Here is a 22673-nt window from a genome sequence, read left to right on the forward strand (position 1 = left end):
TCACACTGTGATAGTAAAGCTGTGCCACTTGTTAAAATATTGAAATACTTCCATGATGGTTGGCAGCTAGCTGCTACCTGGAGCCACCTACCTCCCCCAAGACTCCTGCCTCTACACAGCTTCCAGCTACTAGAGTCATCTTGGCTGCTCCCCCTGCCCTCCACCGTCCCTCTTGAGATCTTCAGCAACTAAAATATTAATCTTTAGTTTCTCCTGCACAGGGGGGCCACCAGGACATTGCTGAAGCATTATGGTCCATACTTTTCCTAATTGGTGATATCTAACTGAGGATGCTCAAGAGAAAACTGCCTATGGTTATTAGCCAAGGGTGGAGGTAGGGTTTACCCCCAGACAGGCTAACTGCTACACTATCCTTCTACTTTCTAGAATTTTTTGAGCTTTTCTCTATGGCCTTATGTAAGTTAATTTTAGTAAAAGGTCTCTGAATAAATGAAAAAAAATATTCTCTGTTACCAAAATTTAGGGTTTGATACAGGGTTATTAAATTGATATTATTTAATTACATAATTAATTATGTAATCATATTCAAGAAATATGAAAATGAGTGCTAACTTTAATTTTTTTAGAAACTTATTTTTATTTATTTATTTTAACATTTATTTATTTTTGAGAGAGAGAGAGACAGAGACAGAGAGCATGAGCAGGGAGGGGCAGAGAGAGGGAGACACAGAATCTGAAGCAGGCTCCAGGCTCTAAGCTGTCAGCATGGAGCCCGATATGGAGCTTGAACTCAGGAACTGTGAGATCATGACCTGAGCCAAATCGGATGCTTAACTGACTGAGCCACCCAGGCACCCCTAATTTTAATTTTTCATTATAAATTTGGCTATAAGAAAATTTACAATTATATATGTGATTCTCATTCTATTTTTATTGGAGAACATTGCTCTATACTCTTATGTATTAAATCATTATTTATCAAACACTTATTAGTATTTACTGTTTGCCACGCTCTGTGTGGCAATCATAGAGAAGCACTATTCAGATGCCTGCCTACAAGAGAGCCTGCTGTGGGGAGCATTACTGATTGATGGTCCCCAGCTGCTGCCACTGAATGCTGAGGCCATGTTCCCTTTCCCGCCCAACTAACCACCGCTGCCAGCTGATGACTGAGTGGCAGATATACTTGTGCCAGCTTTTCCTGCCTGACATGAGATTCCTCTACCAGGGAGCTTTGGTTCAGGCCTCTCCATGGATCCGGCCGAGCCTTTCTTAGAACGGTACTGTGTTCTGAGGCTCTGCCCAGCCTTCCCTTTGTACTTTTACAGGTGTCAGAAAAATACTGCAGTCTGCAAGCTCCCTGCCTACTCCTGCTCCTCTTCCCCTTGTTCCTCCCAGAACTTCTCCCTAATAAATCCCTTCTGTGTCTAATCCCATTTTAGCATCTGTTTCTTGGAAGATTTAAACTGACTCACTCTGTTTTAAGCACTTTGTAAATGTTAGTTCATTTAATCCTCATAACAGCTCTGACAGAACAACAGTGAGGTAGGATAACCATTACCCCTTTTTACAAACACAAAAACCAAGATAACAAGAGGTTAAGCAACTTGCCAAATATCCTGAAGAACTTAAGTGGTAAAGGCAAGATTTGAATACAGCCTGGCTTGACTCCATTCACTTAATCACTACACTAAGCTACCTTTCCATCTTTCGTGGGGTGGCACTAATCTCAGAACACACTCATGATACAGAGTAAAATGTATTTTGGTTGATACAGAAAAGTAGGGTGTGCCACACAGAACTCAGTGGTCAAGAGTGTATATGGCCTATTCTGCATACAAGCCTTAACTGAGAGGATAGCGTAGCATTCACACTATGAGAAAAACGATATTAATAATATCAATAACTTATTCAATATTATATTATATAAAGAATACTATCTGATATTATTTAATTTATAATAACATTACATGAAGTTTAAATTGATGGTTAATTATTAATATATTAAGTTATCAATACTATGTTATATAGATATTTTCACATATTTCCTGATACTTATACTTTTAGACAAATATTTCAGAGATCATATTAGAATTCTTTTAAGGTGATATGTATGTATTGTTAAGTGAAAAAAACTGAGTAGTAATTGAGGTATGAGCTCATTTGTGTGTTTTTTTAAGAACAGTTTATGTACATAGAAAAATTCTGAAAGCATACACAAGAAAATGTTATTAGCCATTGCCTATGGGGTGCAAATTGTCACCGAAGATGGAAAAAGATTTTAGAGGGTATCTCTATTCACTTTATAGCCTTCGATACTTGCACATATAAGTCATAAGACTGCATTTTTTTGTAGTATAAAAATGCACTTAAAATGAAATTTTAATAAATTATCATGAATGATGTACTGTTAAAAAGAATTATTTATGAATATAAGCTCATTTTATCTTTTTATCAACCCTGTGAGTATAAAAGGCAGTATTAAAAAAAATAAAAAAATAAATGCAGCTATTATTTCCATATTACATAAGAATATGTTTATATTCTTTAAAAAAATTTTTTTAATGTGTATTCATTTTTGAGAGACAGAGAGAGTGTGAGCAGGGGAGGGGCAGAGAGAGTGGGAAACAGAACTTGAAGCAGGCTCTGGGCTCTGAGCTGTCGGCACAGAGCCTGACGTGGGGCTTGAACTCACGAAATGCAAGATCATGACCTGACATGAAGTCAGAGGCTTAACTGACTGAGCCACCCAGGTGCCCATATTCTTTTTATGTACAGCCCATACATTATAATAAAAGCATGGCATATCTATAATTATCATTTTCCTCATTCATTCATTCAACGAATATTTATTGAGCATTTATTATATATTAGTTTCTAATAGTGGCTAGGCACTATACCTTAGGGATTATAGTAGTGAACAAAATAGAGAAGTTTTCCACTGTCGTGAAACTTACATACTTACTGAGGGAGGAAAGAAATCAGTTAATAAACAAGGACATCAGTTTAATATTTAGAGTGGACTAATATTTAGAGTGGACTAATATGATGGCTCTAATATGACTTTTAAGAGGTAACATTCAAGCTGAGACCAATGACAAAATGGAGTCATATGAAGACTGGTGGATAAGTAGTAAGTAAAGGGAACAGACAATGCCAATTCTCTAGTGTGAGAATGCATGTGACACATTCAGGGAACCACTGGAGGGTAGCAGGCTAAGGAGGAAGAGAGCAAATACTAAGTGGGGAGCAGTTAGGTGGGTAGAAGATCAAGTAGGACTTTTTAAGTGCTAGTAATGAGTTTAAGAAGTTTGGGTTTAAGTAAAGTGGGAAGCACTTGGAGGGTTTTCAAGAGAAACAGCTTGATCTTAAGGAAGCAAAGAGAGGACACAGGGAGATCAGTTGGGAATCTATTAGTAGAGGCAAGAGATGATAGAACCTTGGACTAGGGTGTTGCTATGCAGATGGAAATTAGTGATCAAATGCAGGATATGTTTTGGAGGTTGAGTTTATGGGACTTGTTGATGGAGTACATGAGGAAGGGGTGAAGAGAGAAACAATAAAGAATTAGAATGGAAATTTTTGTCTTGAGCAACCTGATGGACCTTGGGGCTTTTTACTGAGATGGAAGACTAAGAGAGGGGGAATCAAGAATTTTATTCTTTGACCACGTAATGTTTCAGCTGCCTATTCTATATCCAAGAGATGTCCTGCAAAGAGTTGAATACATATGTCCAAAGTTCCCAGAGTGGGAATGACAGGTAAGACTGAGGTCTTTTACGTCCAGATTGAGGTTTATCTGGAGGAGTGTGCAGATACAAAGAGAAAAAGGGGCCAGTACAGCATCCTACTAGGATTTCTAGGGCAAACCAATGCCTAGAAATCACAGAGAGGACCAACCAAGAAGTTTCAGAAGAAGCAGCTAGTGAGGAAGGAGAAAAAGCAATCAGGTGAGGCTCAACTGAAGGCAAGATAGTAAAGCAGCTTCAAGGAGGGCGTGGTGACTGTAGAATACTGCTGTCAGTGAAGTAAGATGAATACTGAGCAGAAACAATTGGCTTTGTTAACATGCAGATCACTAGTGTCCTAGAAAAAGCCTTCAGTGTCAGGGTGAGGGAGTCAGCCAACTAGAGTAGTTTAGGAGAGAAATTGAGGTGAGATGTAATTGCAACTATTATCATTTGACTAATACTTTCTAAAGACAGTGCACATTTTGATTTGTATTTGCATTTACAAATGCCTGGGGAAAAAAAATCTCAAATATTTGTTACAAGCCTATGTGTTTTGTTCCCATGTTGAATTTCAGATTTGGCATCTCTGTAACTACTGCATTTAAAAACAAGTTGAGATATAACATACATTCTAAAGTGCATAAAGTGCACTAATCTCAACGGGTACAGCTTGATGGTTTTTTACGTGTACGCCCTTGTAACCAACTGTTCAAAGATAAGGAATGTAAAAGTATCCCAGAAGATTCCCTTGTGCACCTTTCCAGCCTGTAATCCCCTAGAAGAAAATCAAAATTCTGACTTACATAAACATCCATTAGCTTTACTACAAAAATTTCCAAAAGAAACAAATGAAAACTCTAAAGGGCGCTTAATTGGACACTTCTTTAGTGTAAACTTACCAATTGGCTTGAGTAAGTATGAATACCAATCATTTGGCGCCAAAAGGTGAAACAATATTTAAGGCAGGCCGCTCCGTAGCCCCGCCCCACTCCCTACACCACGCCCCCTGCTTGCTCTTTTCCTTCCGAACAATTCTAGGGCTCGCCAGGCGTCGGGAAGAAACCGCTTTTCTGTCATGCGCACTAGGGATTGGCGCTTTTCCCTCTCTCTACAAACCAGTAGGACCGGGCATCGTCCTGCGCATTGAGAGTTTCCCAGGAACGCGCGCGCGCGCGCGCAACTGCACGGTCATGCGCATGAGCAGATTTGCTCGCTGAGGGCGGAAGTGAGGAGCGGCTGCGCAAAGGTGGGGGGCGCTGCGCTTGCTGTGGGGTGGGCGAGCTGCAGAAATGACGGCCTCCAGGAGTCCCGTGGTTCCTGTGGCAGTGTTGCTGCTGTTGGCTTGCGGGGCTCCCTGGACCCACGGGCGGCGGAGCGACGTGCGCATCATCACAGACGAGAACTGGAAAGAGTTGCTGGAAGGAGAGTGGATGATAGAATTGTGAGTGTGGGGCGGTCGTCTCGGGTCCCCTCGGTGGGCCGGGAGGTCCCGGCTGCTGGATCTAAATCGGGACACCCGCTTCCATTCAGCTCAGGCGGGTCCCAGCTTACCCAGAACTGCCACTCGGAGCCGACGACCCAGCGCCTCAGACTCCTCCAGATCCCTAAAGTCCTCTTCGGATCGGCCGCTGGCTTGGTCCCACCCCCTCGTTTCTAACCAGGGAATATTAAGTTTCTTCTAAATGGTTTCGTTTCTAGTACTGTGGTGCGCCTAAGAGATAAGAGTCCAACTTCGCATTTTTTCTACTTTTCATGACTTTGGGGGTGGAAGTGGTTGGTTTGACTAATTCCTATACAGTTATTTATTTTAGAATCATCCTTCGCAAACTTCTATCTAGACTTACTCTTCACCAAACTTTACAAAAGAGGAGATTGAGCAGAACTTCTCTCCTTTTGTCTTTTATCCTTTAAAAGTCCATTCGTAGTGTTGGAATTTGAGACTTTTCACATTTTATTTTATGGATTAAGTATATTTTAATTTTAAATGCTGAGTAAATTCAACTTGGATTATTGTTATTTATTTATTTATTTATTTATTTGCTTTATCTTGTTTTTGTTTTTTTCTCTCTGCACGTCTCATTTTTCTTTTGGATTCGTGTTTCTGCAAAGTACTTATTGCTCAATGTCCTGGATTGTTACTCTCAGATCTAAGTGTTATTGCAATAAAAAATAAAGTTAATGTATGAGAGTGATTATAAACTCTTAGGACCATCAGGTCATCATTTACTGTTTGGAGGAAACCACGTGTCTGTGGTGATTCTGTTCTACTAAGGTCCCCTTTGCATCTGTAGAAAATAAATTGTCTGCTTTTGCTTTAGTTGCTAAATTGGTGATGGTGGTAGTGCTATTGATCATAGTGGTATTAGTGGTATTAGTGATATTAGTAAAAAACACCACTTTTGAGTGTTAACTGTACCAGACACTGCTAAACACTTTATATACATTATACTATTTAATTTTCTACAAATCCTTTAAGATCGGCATTATTTCCCACATTTTACAGGTGAGAGAAATACCTAAGGGTTTTAATTAATCTGTCCTGGTATTGCTATACTGGCTTTCCTTTCCAGAGCCTAAGCGTAGGTATGCAGTAATTGTTAGAACGGTCCCCTTCTTTAACAGGGTTCAGATGAGTGTTTTCCTGTATGCTTGGGTTGCCAGTTAATGGATGAAGGTGGACATCCCCAAGGGAGAGTGCAGAAGACCAAATCGATAACTCTTGAGTCATAAAATCAAAAAAGGCATAGAACATTTATATGGAGTAAAAGATAGGGGAAATTGTTTATGCACTATACATTTAATCTGTAACTTAGTGAAATGAATTTTTAGGCAACATTGAAGCTGCAGCCAAGAGGAAATATAACCAGGGACAACATTTGATTTTTATTGTCATGAATAAGTTGGCTTGTGCCCATTTATGGTTTCATAAATAGTAATTAAACAATAGTGATTATGAATTTATATACATATGTCAAGTAATACTTGAGGGTTTAAAAAAAATTTTTTTTTAATGCTTATTTTTGAGAGAGGGAGAGAGAGAGCACGAGCTGGGGAGGGGCAGAGAGAGAGGGAGACACAGAATCTGAAGCAGGCTCCAGGCTCCATGCTGACAGCACAGAGCCTGACACGGGGCTCGAACCCACAAACTGTGAGATCATGACCTGAGCCAAAGTCAGACAACAGACTGAGCCACTCAAGCACCCCTTGAGGTTTTTTGTTTTTTTTTTTTTTTAACTGATTTGATCAATCTATGTAAATACAGTGGTCAAAAGTTAAGTATTTGGGGATTTGAATTAGAACTTCTCTGTGAAATAAGACTATACTGTAGAACTTGTTCTTACTTTTTTCCCCCTTAGCTTACTGATTTACGTGTTAAGACTTTAAAAAGCACAAAAGGAACTTGTAAGGGGGATCGAGTATTACTAATGAATGATAGTCTGCTCTTATTACAAGTCTGTTATCTGCATTAAACCCATCCTGATCAGTTTTGTTGCAGAGATATTTTTATTGAAATACAATCTGTTGTTAAGGACTTTTGCTTTCATGTATGGTACTAGTCTTGTTTCCCAGTGTCTGTTACTTTTAGGAGTTTTATTTTCATGACATAAGTTAAAATATAATGAAATGCAGAAACTGAACTCTTGTGTTCAGCAAGTACAGGCTTTATTCTTCCATTAAAAAAAAAAACTGAGTCAAATTGAAAGATAATACACAATAAAGTGAAGAATAAAATCCTGGAGAAAAATCAGGGCCTTGAAAGATGCTGAATACCAGAGGAGTAATTAAAATGCTAATAAGTTTGGCCATAGATTTGTAAACCTGAGGTTTTAGAAACTGGCTAACCAAGGACTGGCCAAAGGAATTTTGTATGGTCTGTCCAGTGTTTGTGTCCGGGTTAAGTTTTGAGGTAACATTTTTACATAAATATGCAGATTTTCAGCTTCTTTTAAATAAGATAGAGCCTGCTACCTAGCCAGAAATCCCCTTGTGGCAATCATGCTGAGTGGAGGTTCCCCTCATAAGGAGCATGCATTTCCTTTTTCGCCACAGCCCTGGGCACTTCCTATTTTTCTCCTTACTAGCCCCTTGCCTTTGTGACTCCTGTGGTGCAAATTATTCAAACGGGTGAACTCCAGATTTGGTTTTGAGTTTTCTGGTGGCCACGTATTCATAGAGAGATTCAGAGGTTTTCAAAGAGCTGTTTTGGGGGGCCCCTGGGTGGCTCAGTCTGTTGATCTTCAGTTGAGCATCTGACTCTTGATTTCGGCTCAGTTCATGATCTCACAGACGTGAAATCAAGCCCAGTTTCCGGCTCCAAGCTGAGCGTGGGGCTCTCCCTCTCTGTCTCTCTGCCTCTTCCCTGCTCAAATGGGTGCGTGCTCTCTCATTCAAAATATATAAACTGATTAAAAAACAAAGACTGTTTGGCATGTAAACTTATGAACTTATTTTTGTGTCTGAAGAACTTATTCTCAGAATTTTACATAATGAGCATCATCAGTTATAGTTTTGATTTTCAGAATGTTAGCTGCACAGTTAAAACTCTTTCATCTTCACAGAATTAATCACTTTGCTATCTTGTTTTTAGTATAAAACAGTCTTCACAAATTACACATTTAGAATTGTTATATCTATATGGTCATATTAGAATGCTTAACTTTTTTTTTTAAACTGTATTTTATAGTTATGCTCCATGGTGTCCTGCTTGTCAGAATCTTCAACCAGAATGGGAAAGTTTTGCTGAATGGGGAGAAGATCTTGAGGTTAATGTTGCAAAAGTAGATGTCACAGAGCAGCCAGGTACTGTAAGTCTGTGGTTAGTCTGCAAATTGGGTTGATATGTTCATCCTGTTTGCCACATCACTTGGTCTTAACTGCCTTTCATTAGGTTTTGAAAACATAACTGTCTGGGGGCGCCTGGGTGGCTCAGTACGTAGAGCGTCCAACTCCAGCTCAGGTCATGATCTCAAGGTTCAGTTTGTAGATTCGAGCCCCACGTCAGGCTCTGTGGGAGCCTGGAGCCTGCTTCGGATTCTGTCTCTCCCACTCTCTATGCCCCTCCCCTGCTCACAGTCTGTCTCTCTCTGTTTCTCTCTCTCTCAAAAAATAAGTAAACATTAAAAAAACAAAAACAAAAACATAACTGCATAACTGTCTGCAGTACTTACGCTGACTCACCCGCCTCCCTGGTGAGGGATCCTTGTGCAGTGGCTACAAAAAGCAGATTCTGTGGTTGTGTATGCAGCTCCTTCCTTTTAGGTGTTGCTGTAAGGGATGTTGGGGGTGGTGCCCTCTCCCTGTTCTGGCCCATGTAACTGCCTTTGATCTTTTTTTTCCTTTGTATCCCAGACCCCAGACTAGCATGTAAGATGCCTTTGAGAAGTCCTAGAATACTGTGGTTTAGGTGGACATTGGCCAAGCCATCATTTGCATCCATATACCAAGCTTCAGAATAAAGAGCATGTGGTTGAGGTTTTTTGTAGAGCCAAGGGTACATTCTCTGACAAGTGAACCCAATCTCTTAATTGGGTTTCAAATTTAATAACCTGTGGTTTGAGGGCATGCTCTTAATACAAAGCTCTCATGTCTGTGGGGTCAAATACACTCCCGACTTGGCCCCCTGAACAAGTGGCAGGCCCTGCTTAAGGATGCTCCTTTCTTAGACCAACCTCATCTTACCTGATCTTGGTCACAGTAAACCTGGGTTGTTGATTCTGTTCCCACCCCAGATGGTAATAAGAGCTAATATTTATTGAGCACTTAGTACAAGTATTGCTCCAAGTGTTTTGCATTTGTTATATAATCCTTATACAACCTTGTGAGTTAGGTAATATGAGAAAACTGAGGCATAGAGAGATGAACTCTCAGTTATATTAGAGCTTAACACATGGTTAATAATGTTATTGTTACTGCTCATCTTAGGAAAGATTGAAAATATTTTTCGTTTTTAACATCTTAAACTCTTTGTTTTTTTGAATGGCAAGTGGTATTTCATTTGATTTTAGATCTTTCTAAGACTACTGTTATATTGTGCCACCCTGTGACTCATTGCTGGTAGTCTTATCACATAGTGTTATAGTTGATCAAATGTTAATATATATATTCACAGACATCTTCAGTATTCAAGCCTTACATACTTTTAATTGAGATAATGTGCAGTAGTGTTGATTTTAAAGTTGCTTCAAGTACATAATTGGGATTTTTTTCATTGTTACAAAGCTCAACTGTTTGTAGGTATAATTTCATATTCATTCCCTATTAGTATTTAAATAATTCAGAATCAACTTTTAAGTAGTAAGTGATTGTTGGCTCATATAAAACCTGTTGTTTCTTGTATTTGTTTCTAATGTTTCCTTATCATTTTTAGGACTGAGTGGACGATTTATTATAACTGCTCTTCCTACTATTTATCAGTAAGTATTTGAAGATTCTATCGTTACGGAGAAGGATGCAGCATAGTATAATCAGAATAAAAGACCTCTGGCCTGAATCATGTTTAAAAAGCATTATATTCAGTAAGGCTCAGTTTGTCCTTCATGCTATTGTAGGTGCGTTAGATAGATGGATGACTATGAAATACTTCTGGTCACAGAGGTTTGTAGCTATTTTGTAACCTTCTGAACTCAGAGGTTCACATGACATGGTGTGATACCATGTAGCATAGTAAAGATTATGAGCCCAGGTTTGTGTTAAGTCCTGTAGAAAGTTTGGTAAGGAAAAAAAATCACTGGGCAGGGTGGTTCCTAGAGAACATGGGAATATAAACGCAACCTCAGAGGTAGAATTTTCAAAAGAGTGTAGAAGTAAGCATTCCATCCTTTGGATACTCTCACGAACAGTCATAAATAGGAACACGGTGTGTTCAAAAATTAGCTAGGAAAGGGCTGTAGCTCAGTCTTCAGACGGTAATCGGTGAAATGGTTGAGTGTTAAGTCAGAATGAACAAGATTATGTAGTTTTCTGTGTCAGGTCTTTTAGTTTGAATTTATCTTCTAAGCTGGGGATAGGAAATCTCAAATCTGTACAGGCGTACCTTGTTTTACTGTGCTTCACAGATGTTGGATTTTCACAAATTGAAGGTTTGTAGCAACGTTGGATCAAGTGGGTCTGTCTGCACCATTTTTCCAATAGCATTTGCTCACTTTGTGTCTCTGTGTCACATTTTGGTAATTCTTGAAATATTTCAGACTTTTTCATTATTATGTCTTCTGGTGGTCTGTAATAAGTGATTATAGCTTGCTGAAAGCTCAGATGATGTTTAGCATTTTTTAGCAAGAAAGTATTTTTAGATGAAGATATGCATAATGTTTTAGACATAAAGTTCATTCAGCTGGTGGCTTGTGTGGCAGGAGGTACTTTCCTCATTTAAATTTCTGAAAGCCAGTTGGCAGTTTTTTGTGTCTCTACCTCACTTTTCTTTGGCATCTTTTTTTTTCCATGTGTGTATCTGTTTCTCTGTGCCTTTGTATTCACCCCTGTTCCTTTTGTATCTATTCATATGTATATTCTTCCTCTCTGGAAGTGCTACTGTTCCTTTTTACTCCATCCTTTTCTCCACTTCCCCCTTTACTGGTTCTAATCAGTGTCTCCCATTTTCCTTCTCCCTTCTTAACATCCCCTGAACTTCCAGAATTTCCTGTCCTTCTTTTATAATTTTATTTTAATGTTTTATTTACTTTTGAGAGAGAGAGAGAGACAGAGTGTGAGCGGGGGGGAGGGGCAGAGAGTGAGTGAGACACAGAATCTGAAGCAGGCAGCAGGCTCCAGGCTCTGAGCTGTCAGCACAGAGCTCAACACAGGGATCCGGGGCTCGAGCCCACAAACTGCGAGATCACGACCTGAGCCAAAGTCGGATGACTGACTGAGCCACCCATGCGCCCCTCCTGTCCTTTTTTTAAGTCACATTGTTTATCATGCCCCTAATTTTTGCCTTTTGAAATCCTACATATTTTTCCCCTAATTTTTGCCTTTTGAAATCCTACATATTTTTCCCCTAATTTTTGCCTTTTGAAATCCTACATATTTTTCAAAAACAGCTCAAATGCCATTGCCTTTACAAAAACTTTGTGTTTTTGAGTGGAAGCTTCCTTGTAGTCTTTGGCACTGGAAGGCTAAAGGATTCTTTAATCCTACTGTAGGTGGTAGGGAGCTCTTGAAAATTTTTGTACTTAAGTGATAAAGTATTATGTAGGATTAGACTGGCAGTATTATCATTTTTTTTTTTTTAACATTTATTTATTTTTGAGAGCTAGAGATAGCACAGGTGCAGGAGGGGCAGAGAGAGAGGGAGACACAGAATCTGAACCAGGCTCCAGGCTCTGAGCTGTCAGCACAGAGCCTGACACGGGGCTCGAACCCTGGGCCCGTGAGATCATGGCCTAAGCCGAAGTTGGATGCTTAAATGACTGAACCACCCAGATGCCCCTAGATTGGCAGTATTATTTAGGGTAGTTTGGAAATAGTGAAGTTGTGGGAGCAGGGAGAGCATTTTTGAGCCTATGAGAACTCCCTACATTGGGAAGGGGAAGGAGGAGGCAGATGTCAGGAAGAATGCAAAGCATACTGTAAAATAGAATCACTGAAATAGGAAAGGAAACACTACCAGATACCTCCAGCAATTTAAAGTAGCATGGTTAAGATGATGTGATTATGGCTGACAATACCAGAAAAATGCCTTCAATTTTTAACCTGTAGCTTAAAATAGCTAATAATTAGTAAGTGTCAGATACTGTCTAACAACTTTTCATGTAGCCATCCTTTTAAGATGTGCATTGCACCTTTATCGAGGTATAATTTACATAGAACTATGGTTTCATAATTTTATAATTTGGAAAAGTAATAATTGTAAGGCTTATGATTTCTTATAATGCCACTGCTTAAATAAATTTGGAACCAAGATGTTATGAGTTGGTAATTAGTGTTGTTACTTGTGCAATTTGTTACTTGTGCATTACTAATGATTTTGAATATAAGGATTGATTATAAAATGAGGTTAAAGAAAAAGCAAAACAATGCTAAGTTTATTTGGTGCTGTTTAATATTTAATTCTGATCCCCTTTAGTTGTAAAGATGGTGAATTTAGGCGCTATCAGGGCCCAAGGACTAAGAAGGACTTCATAAACTTTGTAAGTGAGAAAGAGTGGAAGAGTATTGAACCCGTTTCATCGTGGTTTGGTCCAGGTTCTGTTTTGTAAGTATGAGGGATTTTCTTTTATCTATTTCAGAATTAATTGGACCAGATAATTATATTTTGTGGAAATAAAGCATTCATACCCAGTTTTAGTTCTTGGAGTCTTAAGGTACATTCATACTTACTGCGATATTTGTAGTTTGACTTTTTCTTCTAAGTCAGATACTTTGATCTTTGGTAAGCTAGAAGGAGGCATACGCTAAAATTAAGTTGAAAGCCTTTTCAGGAATATTTTAGCTCTCCAGATAATGGTCATTTGTATCCTCAAAAACGAATTGATCTCCCTGAGCAGTGTAATTGGTAAAGCTATCATTTCAGCTTAATATTTGATAAGCCTCAAACATGTGCCTACTCTTGTTACCGTTATATTTTATACCCTTATATTTTAGTTCTTAATGTGATTGCATTATTCTACCCATCTGATAATTTTTTGGTTGAATAGGATGAATGAACAATGAACTTAATGGTATGGGTAACCACTGGGCTTAATCTATAGCTGGATACATGGAGCAGTAAGGATTGGAAATAGCAAGAGTATTTTCAGCTAGCCTTTGGGGTATAAGGCCTCTCAGGTCATATGAGAGACATCTGGAAATAATTGAGTTTTGCTGAGGTCTCCATGGACTCATCCTGGTTTGGCTAAGTTATCTCTTCCTGTCCCCTCACCACATTTGCCCTTAGAGGTTGGGGAGTTGTTACACCAACAGTGTAAGGTATAAAAATGCTCTGGATTCTGGGAGTGGAGGAAAGATCAGCCCTAAGTGATATTTTGAAATCGAATTTTGTCTTTAGCTCCTTTCCTTATCACCTCTTTTCCTGTGAAAATCTCTAAATTGAATGGTCCTGTAGCTGTCAGAATTCCCCTTACTGAACCACCATGCCCTAGTATTCCTGATAGAATCTAATTAGTGCTGATTATAGTGAGGCTACACATTGCTTTATGTTTCAGTTCCCTGTTCCTATGCCCATTTGCAATTTAAGTGACAGAAGCAAATGATTGAACCACATTTTTGTGTCAAACTGAAATTGCTCCTGATTTTTGTTAATTTGAAATCTCCTAGACGAATCTTACCCTCTCTAGTAGAAGAAGGTATTCCTTGTACGTCTTTGTTGAATCCTCAGGGATTCAGCAGTGCATGCCTTTTTTATTGGTGGACCAAGTGAGAGACACTTGTAGTGTCGGCAGGCTCACCCACCCAGTGTGGGCAGTCAGAGTAGGTCATCCTGCATGCGGGAACTTTGGCTTAGGTGTGAATTGATCTATATGTTGGTGGCAATCCTTGTGCTAGAGAGAAAGCAAACCCTTCTTAGTTTTGCCTTTTTTCTAACTGTCTAAACTACTTGGGTTTATGTGAAAATAATAATTATTTATGTTTATATGATGTCTTAGCATTTATTTCATATGAAATTTCTTTGTATATCCTTAAATGATATCAAACTAATACAAATTAAAATTATTTAATTTTAATACAAAAGGGGAATAATTGTTAGGTGGGAAGGATCAGTTCAACAAGTATTCCCAGTTCTTCCTTCAGGCTCCCTTCTCTCCTCATTCTTTGGAGGGATTTTAAGGGTTAATAAGAGTTGTCATTTGCCTACAGTACACTTGACTTTAGGCAACTGGTTCCTTAGAACTTGTAACCCGTTATGCAGAGTATATTGGAGACATCATCAGATGAAAGGTGAAAGGCTAAAGTCAAAGCAGTAGGGAAAGGGAAAAAGTTACCAAGTGTTTTATTTATGAGGACATCACATAGTGACAGCAGTTCAAGAACTGTTCATTTTTGTTAATAGGAATTCCTAATACAAGCTTGAAATCAGTGATGTGCCGCTAGTCTTGATTAACACCAGCACTAAAATCTGTTACGTTAGGGAAATTATAGCCTGAAAAATAGAAGATCTAGATATGCACACATTGTCTTTCGAAGGTATGTGTCCTATTCAGTTTTTTAATCCTTTTTTCTTTCAGGATGAGTAGTATGTCAGCACTCTTTCAGCTATCCATGTGGATCAGGGTATGGGCTAGAGTTTTATTTCTATTTGAAACATTTTTGACACTACCCAAGTTTTTTAAACAACCAGGGTTTTTAAGTTTATTCTTTCCTTTTGATTTTAGACTTGCCATAACTATTTTATTGAAGACCTTGGATTACCAGTTTGGGGATCATACACAGTTTTTGCTTTAGCAACTCTGCTTTCAGGACTATTATTGGGACTTGTAAGTACTTCATTTTCAGAGTACATGGAAGAAAAATATTTTAAAATCTGATGATTGAATGTAGGTACACTAAGCTCTATCATATACATTCAGATTACTTGTGTTTATTTTCGCAGTGTATGATATTTGTGGCAGATTGTCTTTTTCCTTCAAAAAGGCGTAGACCACAGCCATACCCTTCCAGTAAGTATATTTTTAACGTTTATTTTTTATTCGCCATAATTCTGTTCATTTCTGTGAACACAGTCACACATATAGCAAGTTGCTTGTTTAGCTTAGGTTTCTAAATGTGGAATAATAGTTTACGTCAGAAACGGAAGGAGGATATAGATTTCATGTAAGAATTCCAGCCTGGATTTAAAAATTTTTTTTTTTTTTCAACGTTTATTTATTTTTGCGACAGAGAGAGACAGAGCATGAACGGGGGAGGGGCAGAGAGAGAGGGAGACACAGAATCGGAAACAGGCTCCAGGCTCTGAGCCATCAGCCCAGAGCCTGACGCGGGGCTCGAACTCTCGAACTGCGAGATCGTGACCTGGCTGAAGTCGGACGCTTAACCGACTGCGCCACCCAGGCGCCCCTCCAGCCTGGATTTTAGAACATAGTTGTTTTCTTGGCTTTTGTAATGTGGAGATTTTTAACATTGCATATAACTTGCAGATACTTAATAACCCTGATCTGGTGTCATTTTATTTGAAAATTTCATGATATTCATGGGTCCATTTGAGTATACTGGAGTCAGAAAGAGTTGAATATGTTCTACTCTGGTAGTCGTTCATTATTATAGTGGCCACATTTGAAGGTTTTTCTTTGAATCGTAGCCAAGTCTAAGTTTTTCTGGTAGGATATTCGGGAAAGCAGTTCCTGTAGCTGATTGAGGATTTGCATTAACACTGTACTACAAGATGAGTTGATATAATTAGAAGCATTCACTGCTATCTGTCTTAATATAATTGCTCTCAGCATTTGGTTTAATCTTGAAAATTACACTGTTAGGGAAGCCCTCCTGTTTGCTGTTTATAAAGAACTCTCACTTTGTGCCCTCCTATTCACTTTTCAGCAGCTCTCTAGATTGTATGAGTGATACTTTTCATTTTGTGGTTGGGGAAAGTAAGGCTCAGAGAGGTGAACTATTTTTCTAGGGTCACAAAGAAGGGACAGAGTAGAGAATAGAGCCTAAAGTAGACTGCGGGCATGACATTTTCATTGTGCCACCTTTTGTGACTTTAGGAATTATCGAGGTCAGAACTCCTGAAGTGAAATCAGTCAAGATTGCATTTACAGTCTACCTTGTTCATTGGATAGCTGACAGGTTATCTTTTCATTTCTTAGATGGTTGCATCAATACTGAAAAGGACACGTACAGGGGAAGAATTCATTCTATCCAGCAATAGCCACTGACCTGTAGGGAAAGAAATGTGAACACAGATTACTTAAAAGACAATTTAAAAGTTGGTGGATGTACATTTAATACTTACATCATTGAAAAACCTTAAATCTAACAGCAAATTAGTTTCAAGTAATCTGTGGCACGACTGATAGATTTTAACCTGGACTTTAATATGATACCACCCCTTCTATAGCAGGCCACGTGATTTGAGTTGTTTTTCAATGTCTGTGTTTAGCTTTGATGTTGAGTTGCCAGGGAGAGACCCAACTCAGTCTAGCTTTAAGCAAAATAGGGATTTACTGCTTCATGTAGCAAGGAAGTCTGAGGGCAGAGTTGGCTGGATCCTTGGGCTCAAATGTTAAAGATGTTGTGTTTCTGAACCGCTTTGTTTTCCATGTCTTTCCCTGCTTCATTTTTGCTCTTTCCAGTCCTTAGCATAAAATGAGTAAGAAAGCAGTGGCTCACAATCCAGAGTAGGAAGTATGCTTTTTCCCTACACCCAGCTATCTTTTGGAAAAATTTTGGTGCACTCTACTTGTGTAAAGAGCTCACTTTTTGGAACAGTCCGTGTAAACCAGGGTTTCTCAACATGGACACTTTTTACCTTTTGAGATGGATAATTCTTAATTGTGACAGACTGTCATTTGTATATTGTTGGGTGTTCAGCATCATCCCACACGTTCGCAGCAGCACCGCTCCTCTTAGTGGTGACAACCAGAAATATCTCCAGACAGTGCTAAGTGTTCCTTGGCAGTGGTGGGGTCCGGGGAGCAAGACCACCCCCCGTGGAGAACCACTGTTGTAGGCTGTAGTGCCTACCACAGCTACATGGGGTGTGGTACTGGGAAGGGGCCATTAACCCAGCTGAAAGAGCAATGTCAGACCAAAGCACAGAGTGCCCACCATGTGGTCATTTCTTCTCGTGTTTTTTTCTGCCTTACACTCTCAGGCCTCCCTACTCTGCTCAGGATTGCCTAAGATTAAGGCAGTCTAGGATCGCGGATTAGACTAAAGTCTCTTGGCCCATTTCTCTGTTCTGTATCTCAGTAACATGGTGTGTTCGAAGTTTAGGTTAACTAGCAACAGGTCCTGTAAAGAAAAATGGAAAAGGTGTGTGTGTGTGTGTGTGTGTGTGTGTGTACACGTACATAGTTAAAAATTCATTGAGCTGTGCACTTAAGCGTTATACATTTTATTGTTTGTAATTATGCCAAACAAAATTATATATGTGAGGAAGAGGAAGCACACTTGTGAAACTCCTTGGAGAAGAAAAACACAATGGATAGGAATATAACGTTGTAAATGTCTGATTGCTGCTCACCTAGAAACTGAAATGGGTAGTGTTGAAGTTTGTTTCATTGCACTTATTAACTAGAAGATTTAAGAGCAAATAAATATGGTTCTATTTAATGTAGTATATTTTCTTACAACATCCACATGCACGCACAGCATTAATTCTGGTTTATTAATTTCGGTTCAGTTTATAAACAGGCAGGTGATTACAGTGAATTTGGTAAATAAGATGGATCTTTCAAACCAATTTTCATTTTTATGGTGTCACTTATTTTTAAAGATAACTTTTTCCTTTTAGAAATCTAAACTTATGATTGATAAATAAAATCCGAAGCAGTTTATGGGCCTGTGAATCGTGTCTTGATTTTACTGTAGTGGAACTCTAATACATCAATGAAAAAAACCATTTCTGGGTCTTTATCTTTTTCTGTTGTAATGCCCACCGTGAATGATGTCTGTGTGCATACAATGTGATTATAGTATTACTGACTATATTCCCTATGCTGTACTTTTCATCTTTGTAACTTATTTTATAACTGGAAGTGTGTACCTCTTAATCCCCTCTGGTCTTTATCTTTAAGAAAAATTATTACCAGAATCTTCTCAACCTTTGAAAAAAGTGGAGGAGGAACAAGAGGCTGATGAAGAAGATGTTTCAGAAGAGGAAGCAGGAAGTAAAGAAGGAACAAACAAAGACTTTCCACGGAACGCCATTAGGCAACGTTCTGTGGGTCCTTCATTGGCCACAGATCAATCCTAGTTGATTTTTATAGATATCATAATATGATTTTGGCAGAAACAGAAGATGGATCATTTTGGTTTGAAGTAAACTGTGACATGCTTGTACATTGCAGGGTTCAGTCTAGATTGTCATTAGATTGGACAGACTATCTTCAGAAAATAAAAGTAGCACTACATAAAAAAGTTTGAAATAGGATTTAAGAACAACAGTATGATGGTTTAAACAATTCTTTAGGTTTTGAAAAATCTGGTGCCAAGCAATAAGGTTTGAGTATTTTTATTTAATAATGTTTCAGATCTTCTGAGTTGAAAAATTGCATTTCCCGAGTATTGCATTATTGAGGTATTTTTGGAGATTACTTTGGAGAAGATTTCTCATTTGATATAATTTTTTTCAGTTTCACTGTGTGAAAAAAAGAACATATTTCCCATAAATGGGAACTTTGCCCATTGACTCGAGAAATGTGTGGTTCAGTGACAGCTCTGGTCATTTCACAAATATAGTCCAAAATTTCTTCATATTTTTAGATTATGCAACTAATAAAGACTACCTTGCTTTAATTAGTTTTCTACACATGGTAATATAGGATATTCTTCTGATTTAGGAAGTTTTTATATAAGTCCATGGTGTTGTCTTGATTCCTGTAAAGGTCGGTTGCCTTTTTTTGTTCCCCTCTGTTCACTGTATGGTTTATGTTTTTCTTACCATGGGTTACATTTTTCTTTTTCTAAATTGGATAATTTTCTGGAAACATTTTTCATGCTTTAATAAATAGCCCTTTTTGTTTCAACTGAAGCTTACTGAGGATTCCTTAAAATTGAAAAGCTGTTTACTGATCATTTAAAATTTTGGCCACTCATTTCAGATTTTATGTCATTCTGTTGAACTTCTGAGGTTTTTGTTTGTTTGTTTGTTTTGCACATGAAGGTGAACATTCCTGATTTTTATTTGATCTTGTAGAAAAGCCTTGATATTTTACATTTTGAAAATTCATAGAAGCTTAATTTGATATAAAATAAAGTTAACATTCTACTCAGGAAAAAGCATCTTATAGTGTATGTTTTCACTGTATATTCATCATCACACAGAAAATTCGTAATTGATTTTACAAAGTCTGTGTATGCTTGATGTTTAAAAATCATAGCATTCTTTCGTTTTTGAACACAAAGTCTGTATTCTGCTGTACTTTTTATTGTGTAGTGTTTCACAGGTGGGCATCAGCAGGATGGGACATTTAATATAATTTTACACCTCAAAGAGTACAGAACTTTCACTTTACAGCAAAAGGGGGGGGGTGTTGGGTGGCAGTAAGAACTGTATTATCTACAAGAAGGGGAAAAGCCATAACTCAGAATGAATCACTTGCCCATTATTTAATAGACAATTTCTGTAATGTCCTGTTTTGTCTAGATTCTGCTATGTGAATCCATTAGACTTATACAGTATCGTAATGTACAACAGTTTTCTTCAAAGACCTTGCCTTTAGAATATTAAATATTCTACCATTGAAGAGTTTTGGATGTATAGTAATTTTGTGATGCTTTAGAAAAATAGACTAAGCACAAAATAAACTTTTCTAAGCACTTCACTAAAGGCTGGAGACAAGTGTGATTTCTAGTTGCATCTTTAGAAGTACTTCATTACTTTGTATTTAACAATGTTCAGATGAATAGTTGTGTCACTCTGTTCTTGATTTGTATAATCAAACGGCTAGAGTTCTACACATTTTTTTTGTTATTTGAGATGATAGAGGAAAATAGTACTCATTAATCAGGTGTTCCACTTTCTAGTATTCTAGTATACAAGACATAGACTTTAAGTTCTTAATTAGAAAATACTGTATATACAGAAAATTAAAAGTAGCCTGAATAGGTAGAGACATGATATTTCAGAAAACAGATGGTTTTGCATTTCTTCAAGATTGTCACTCTAGACACCTGAATATCAATTTTCTGTCATACGAGAGGCATATAGAAACTACAGGATCATTTACCTCTAACAGACTCCTTTTGTTTCCCTTATTGGGTTAAGGGGGCTCAACACAGCAGTTAGTTATAAATCTTAGGAGAGATTAAGGTGCAATATCAGCATCCTGGAGAACTCTGCCCCCCACCCCACAATAATTATTCACTGCTAACGTGGAAGTGTAAAACTGATCACTCCAATAGCAAAGGCAGTTCTAGGGATGCCTGGGGGGCTCAGTTTGTTGAACATCTGACTTCAGGTTATAATCTTGTGATTCATGAGTTCAAGCCCTGTATCAGGCTTGCTGCTGTTAGCACAGAGCCCACTTCAGATCAGCCACACTCCCTCTCACTGTCCCTCCCCTGCTAGTGCACTCTCAAAAATAAATAAACCTTTAAAAACAAATGCAGGTCTACCACATACTGCCTAGGTCAGCAAGAATGACAGAAGTTGTAATGAAGATTCCTGTGTATATATTAGCTTCCATTCACGACGGTTCTTTTTTTCTCCACATTCATGCCAACATTTGTTACCTCTTGTCTTTTTGAGTTAGCCATTCTGACAGGTGTAAAGTGATACCTCATTGTGGTTTTGATTTGCATTTCCCTGAGGATTAGTGATGTTGGGCCTCTTTTCATGTGTCTGTTGGCCATCTGTGTGACTTTGGGAAATTGTGTAGTCAAGTCCTCTGACCATTTTTAGTAGGATTACTTGGGTGTTTTTGGTGTTGCCTTGTACAAATTCTCATATATTTTGGATATTAGCCCCTTACTGAATAGATCGTTTACAAATCTATCTTCTCTCATTCAGTAGGTTGCCTTTTTATCTTTTGGATAGTTTCCTTCGCTGTGCAAAAGCTTCTTCTTTTGATGTGGTCCCAATGGTTTATTTTTACTTGTATTCCCCTTGCCTAAGGAGACATACCTAGACAATGTTACTAAGGCTGAAGTCAGAGAAATTATTGCCTATGTTTTCTTCTAGAAGTTTTATGGTTTCAGGTCTCACATTTAGATCTTTAATCCATTTTGAGTTTATTTTTGTGTATAGTGTGAGAAGTGGTCCAGTTTCATTTGTAAATGATGCTTTTGAAAGCAATTTTCTGTCAAGTCAGTTGTGTCCTTATTCAACCCAGTGCATCAAAGGCATAGATCTGGACTTAATTATATTATGAGATTAACATTTTTGAATAAACATTTTAACTCATTTTAGGATTACCTAGGATATTATGATGCATAACACTAGTTTAAGGTATAATTCTTTCAATAAATTATTTCTTTCCAGTTTTACTGAGGTATGATTGCCAAAACAAATTACTTTTGATAGGGATCTTTTATTAATAAGATAATTAATTTGAGATGGAATTTGAGTGGTCCTACTGAATAATTGTATAATTCTAAAAGTAAAATTAAAAATTTTAATGTTTATTTATTTCTGAGACAAAGAGAGACAGAGCATGAGTGGGGGAGGGGCAGAGAGAGGGAGACACAGAATCAGAAGCAGGCTCCAGGCTCTGAGCTGTCAGCACAGAGCCTGACATGGGGCTCAAACTCAAAAACCGTGAGATCATGACCTGAGCCAAAGTTGGTTGGTCGCTCAACCGACTGAGCCACCCAGGCGCCCCTAAAAGTAAAATTTTAAATATATCACTTACAGATTTGGGTATATATTGCATATCTAGCAACTTCTGCATTTGTTCTAAAACCATTAAAGCTAGAACAAAAATTTAAATTTGAAGTTTGATAATATATAAGTAGTAAAGTCATTATCTGAACAGATCTAAAATATATCCTTTTAAATTTTATTTACTAAAAAATATTTTTTTAATGTTTATTTATTTATTTTGAGAGAGAGATAGAGCACAAGCATGGGAGGGGCAGAGACAGTCACCGAACTGAAGCAGGCTACAGGCTCTGAGCTGTCAGCACAGACCCCGATGTGGGGCTTGAACTCATGGACTGCAAGATCATGACCTGAGCTGAGCTCAGACCCTTAAACTACTGAGCCACCCAGGTGCCACCCAGCAAAAATGTTTATTTTGAGAGAAAGCATGAGCCAGGGAGGGGCAGAGAGAGAGAGAGAGAGAGAGAGGGAATTTCAAGTGGGCATGCTGCAATCAGTGCACAGCCCAACCCAGGGGCTTAATTTCATGAACCATGGGATCATGACCTGAACCAAAATCAAGA

General features: G+C 38.2%; 1 protein-coding gene and 1 non-coding gene across 2 annotated transcripts; both read left to right on the plus strand.

Moving 5' to 3' along the window:
- The first annotated feature begins 4835 nt into the window (after positions 1–4835).
- Positions 4836–20113, plus strand: TMX1 (thioredoxin related transmembrane protein 1). The gene is made up of 8 exons (XM_043556138.1): positions 4836–5133; positions 8377–8492; positions 10060–10105; positions 12754–12882; positions 14852–14897; positions 14999–15100; positions 15217–15283; positions 18365–20113. Exons 1-8 carry the CDS (start codon positions 4982–4984, stop codon positions 18541–18543), a joined length of 837 nt encoding a protein of 278 aa, XP_043412073.1. The 5' UTR covers positions 4836–4981; the 3' UTR covers positions 18544–20113.
- LOC122469799 lies at positions 8848–8981 on the plus strand. Its single transcript, XR_006293684.1, has one exon. It is a non-coding gene; the product is annotated as a small nucleolar RNA SNORA70 (small nucleolar RNA).
- Positions 20114–22673: the final 2560 nt, after the last annotated feature.

Source organism: Prionailurus bengalensis, chromosome B3 (genome assembly GCF_016509475.1).
Source record: "Prionailurus bengalensis isolate Pbe53 chromosome B3, Fcat_Pben_1.1_paternal_pri, whole genome shotgun sequence".
Taxonomy (NCBI): domain Eukaryota; kingdom Metazoa; phylum Chordata; class Mammalia; order Carnivora; family Felidae; genus Prionailurus; species Prionailurus bengalensis.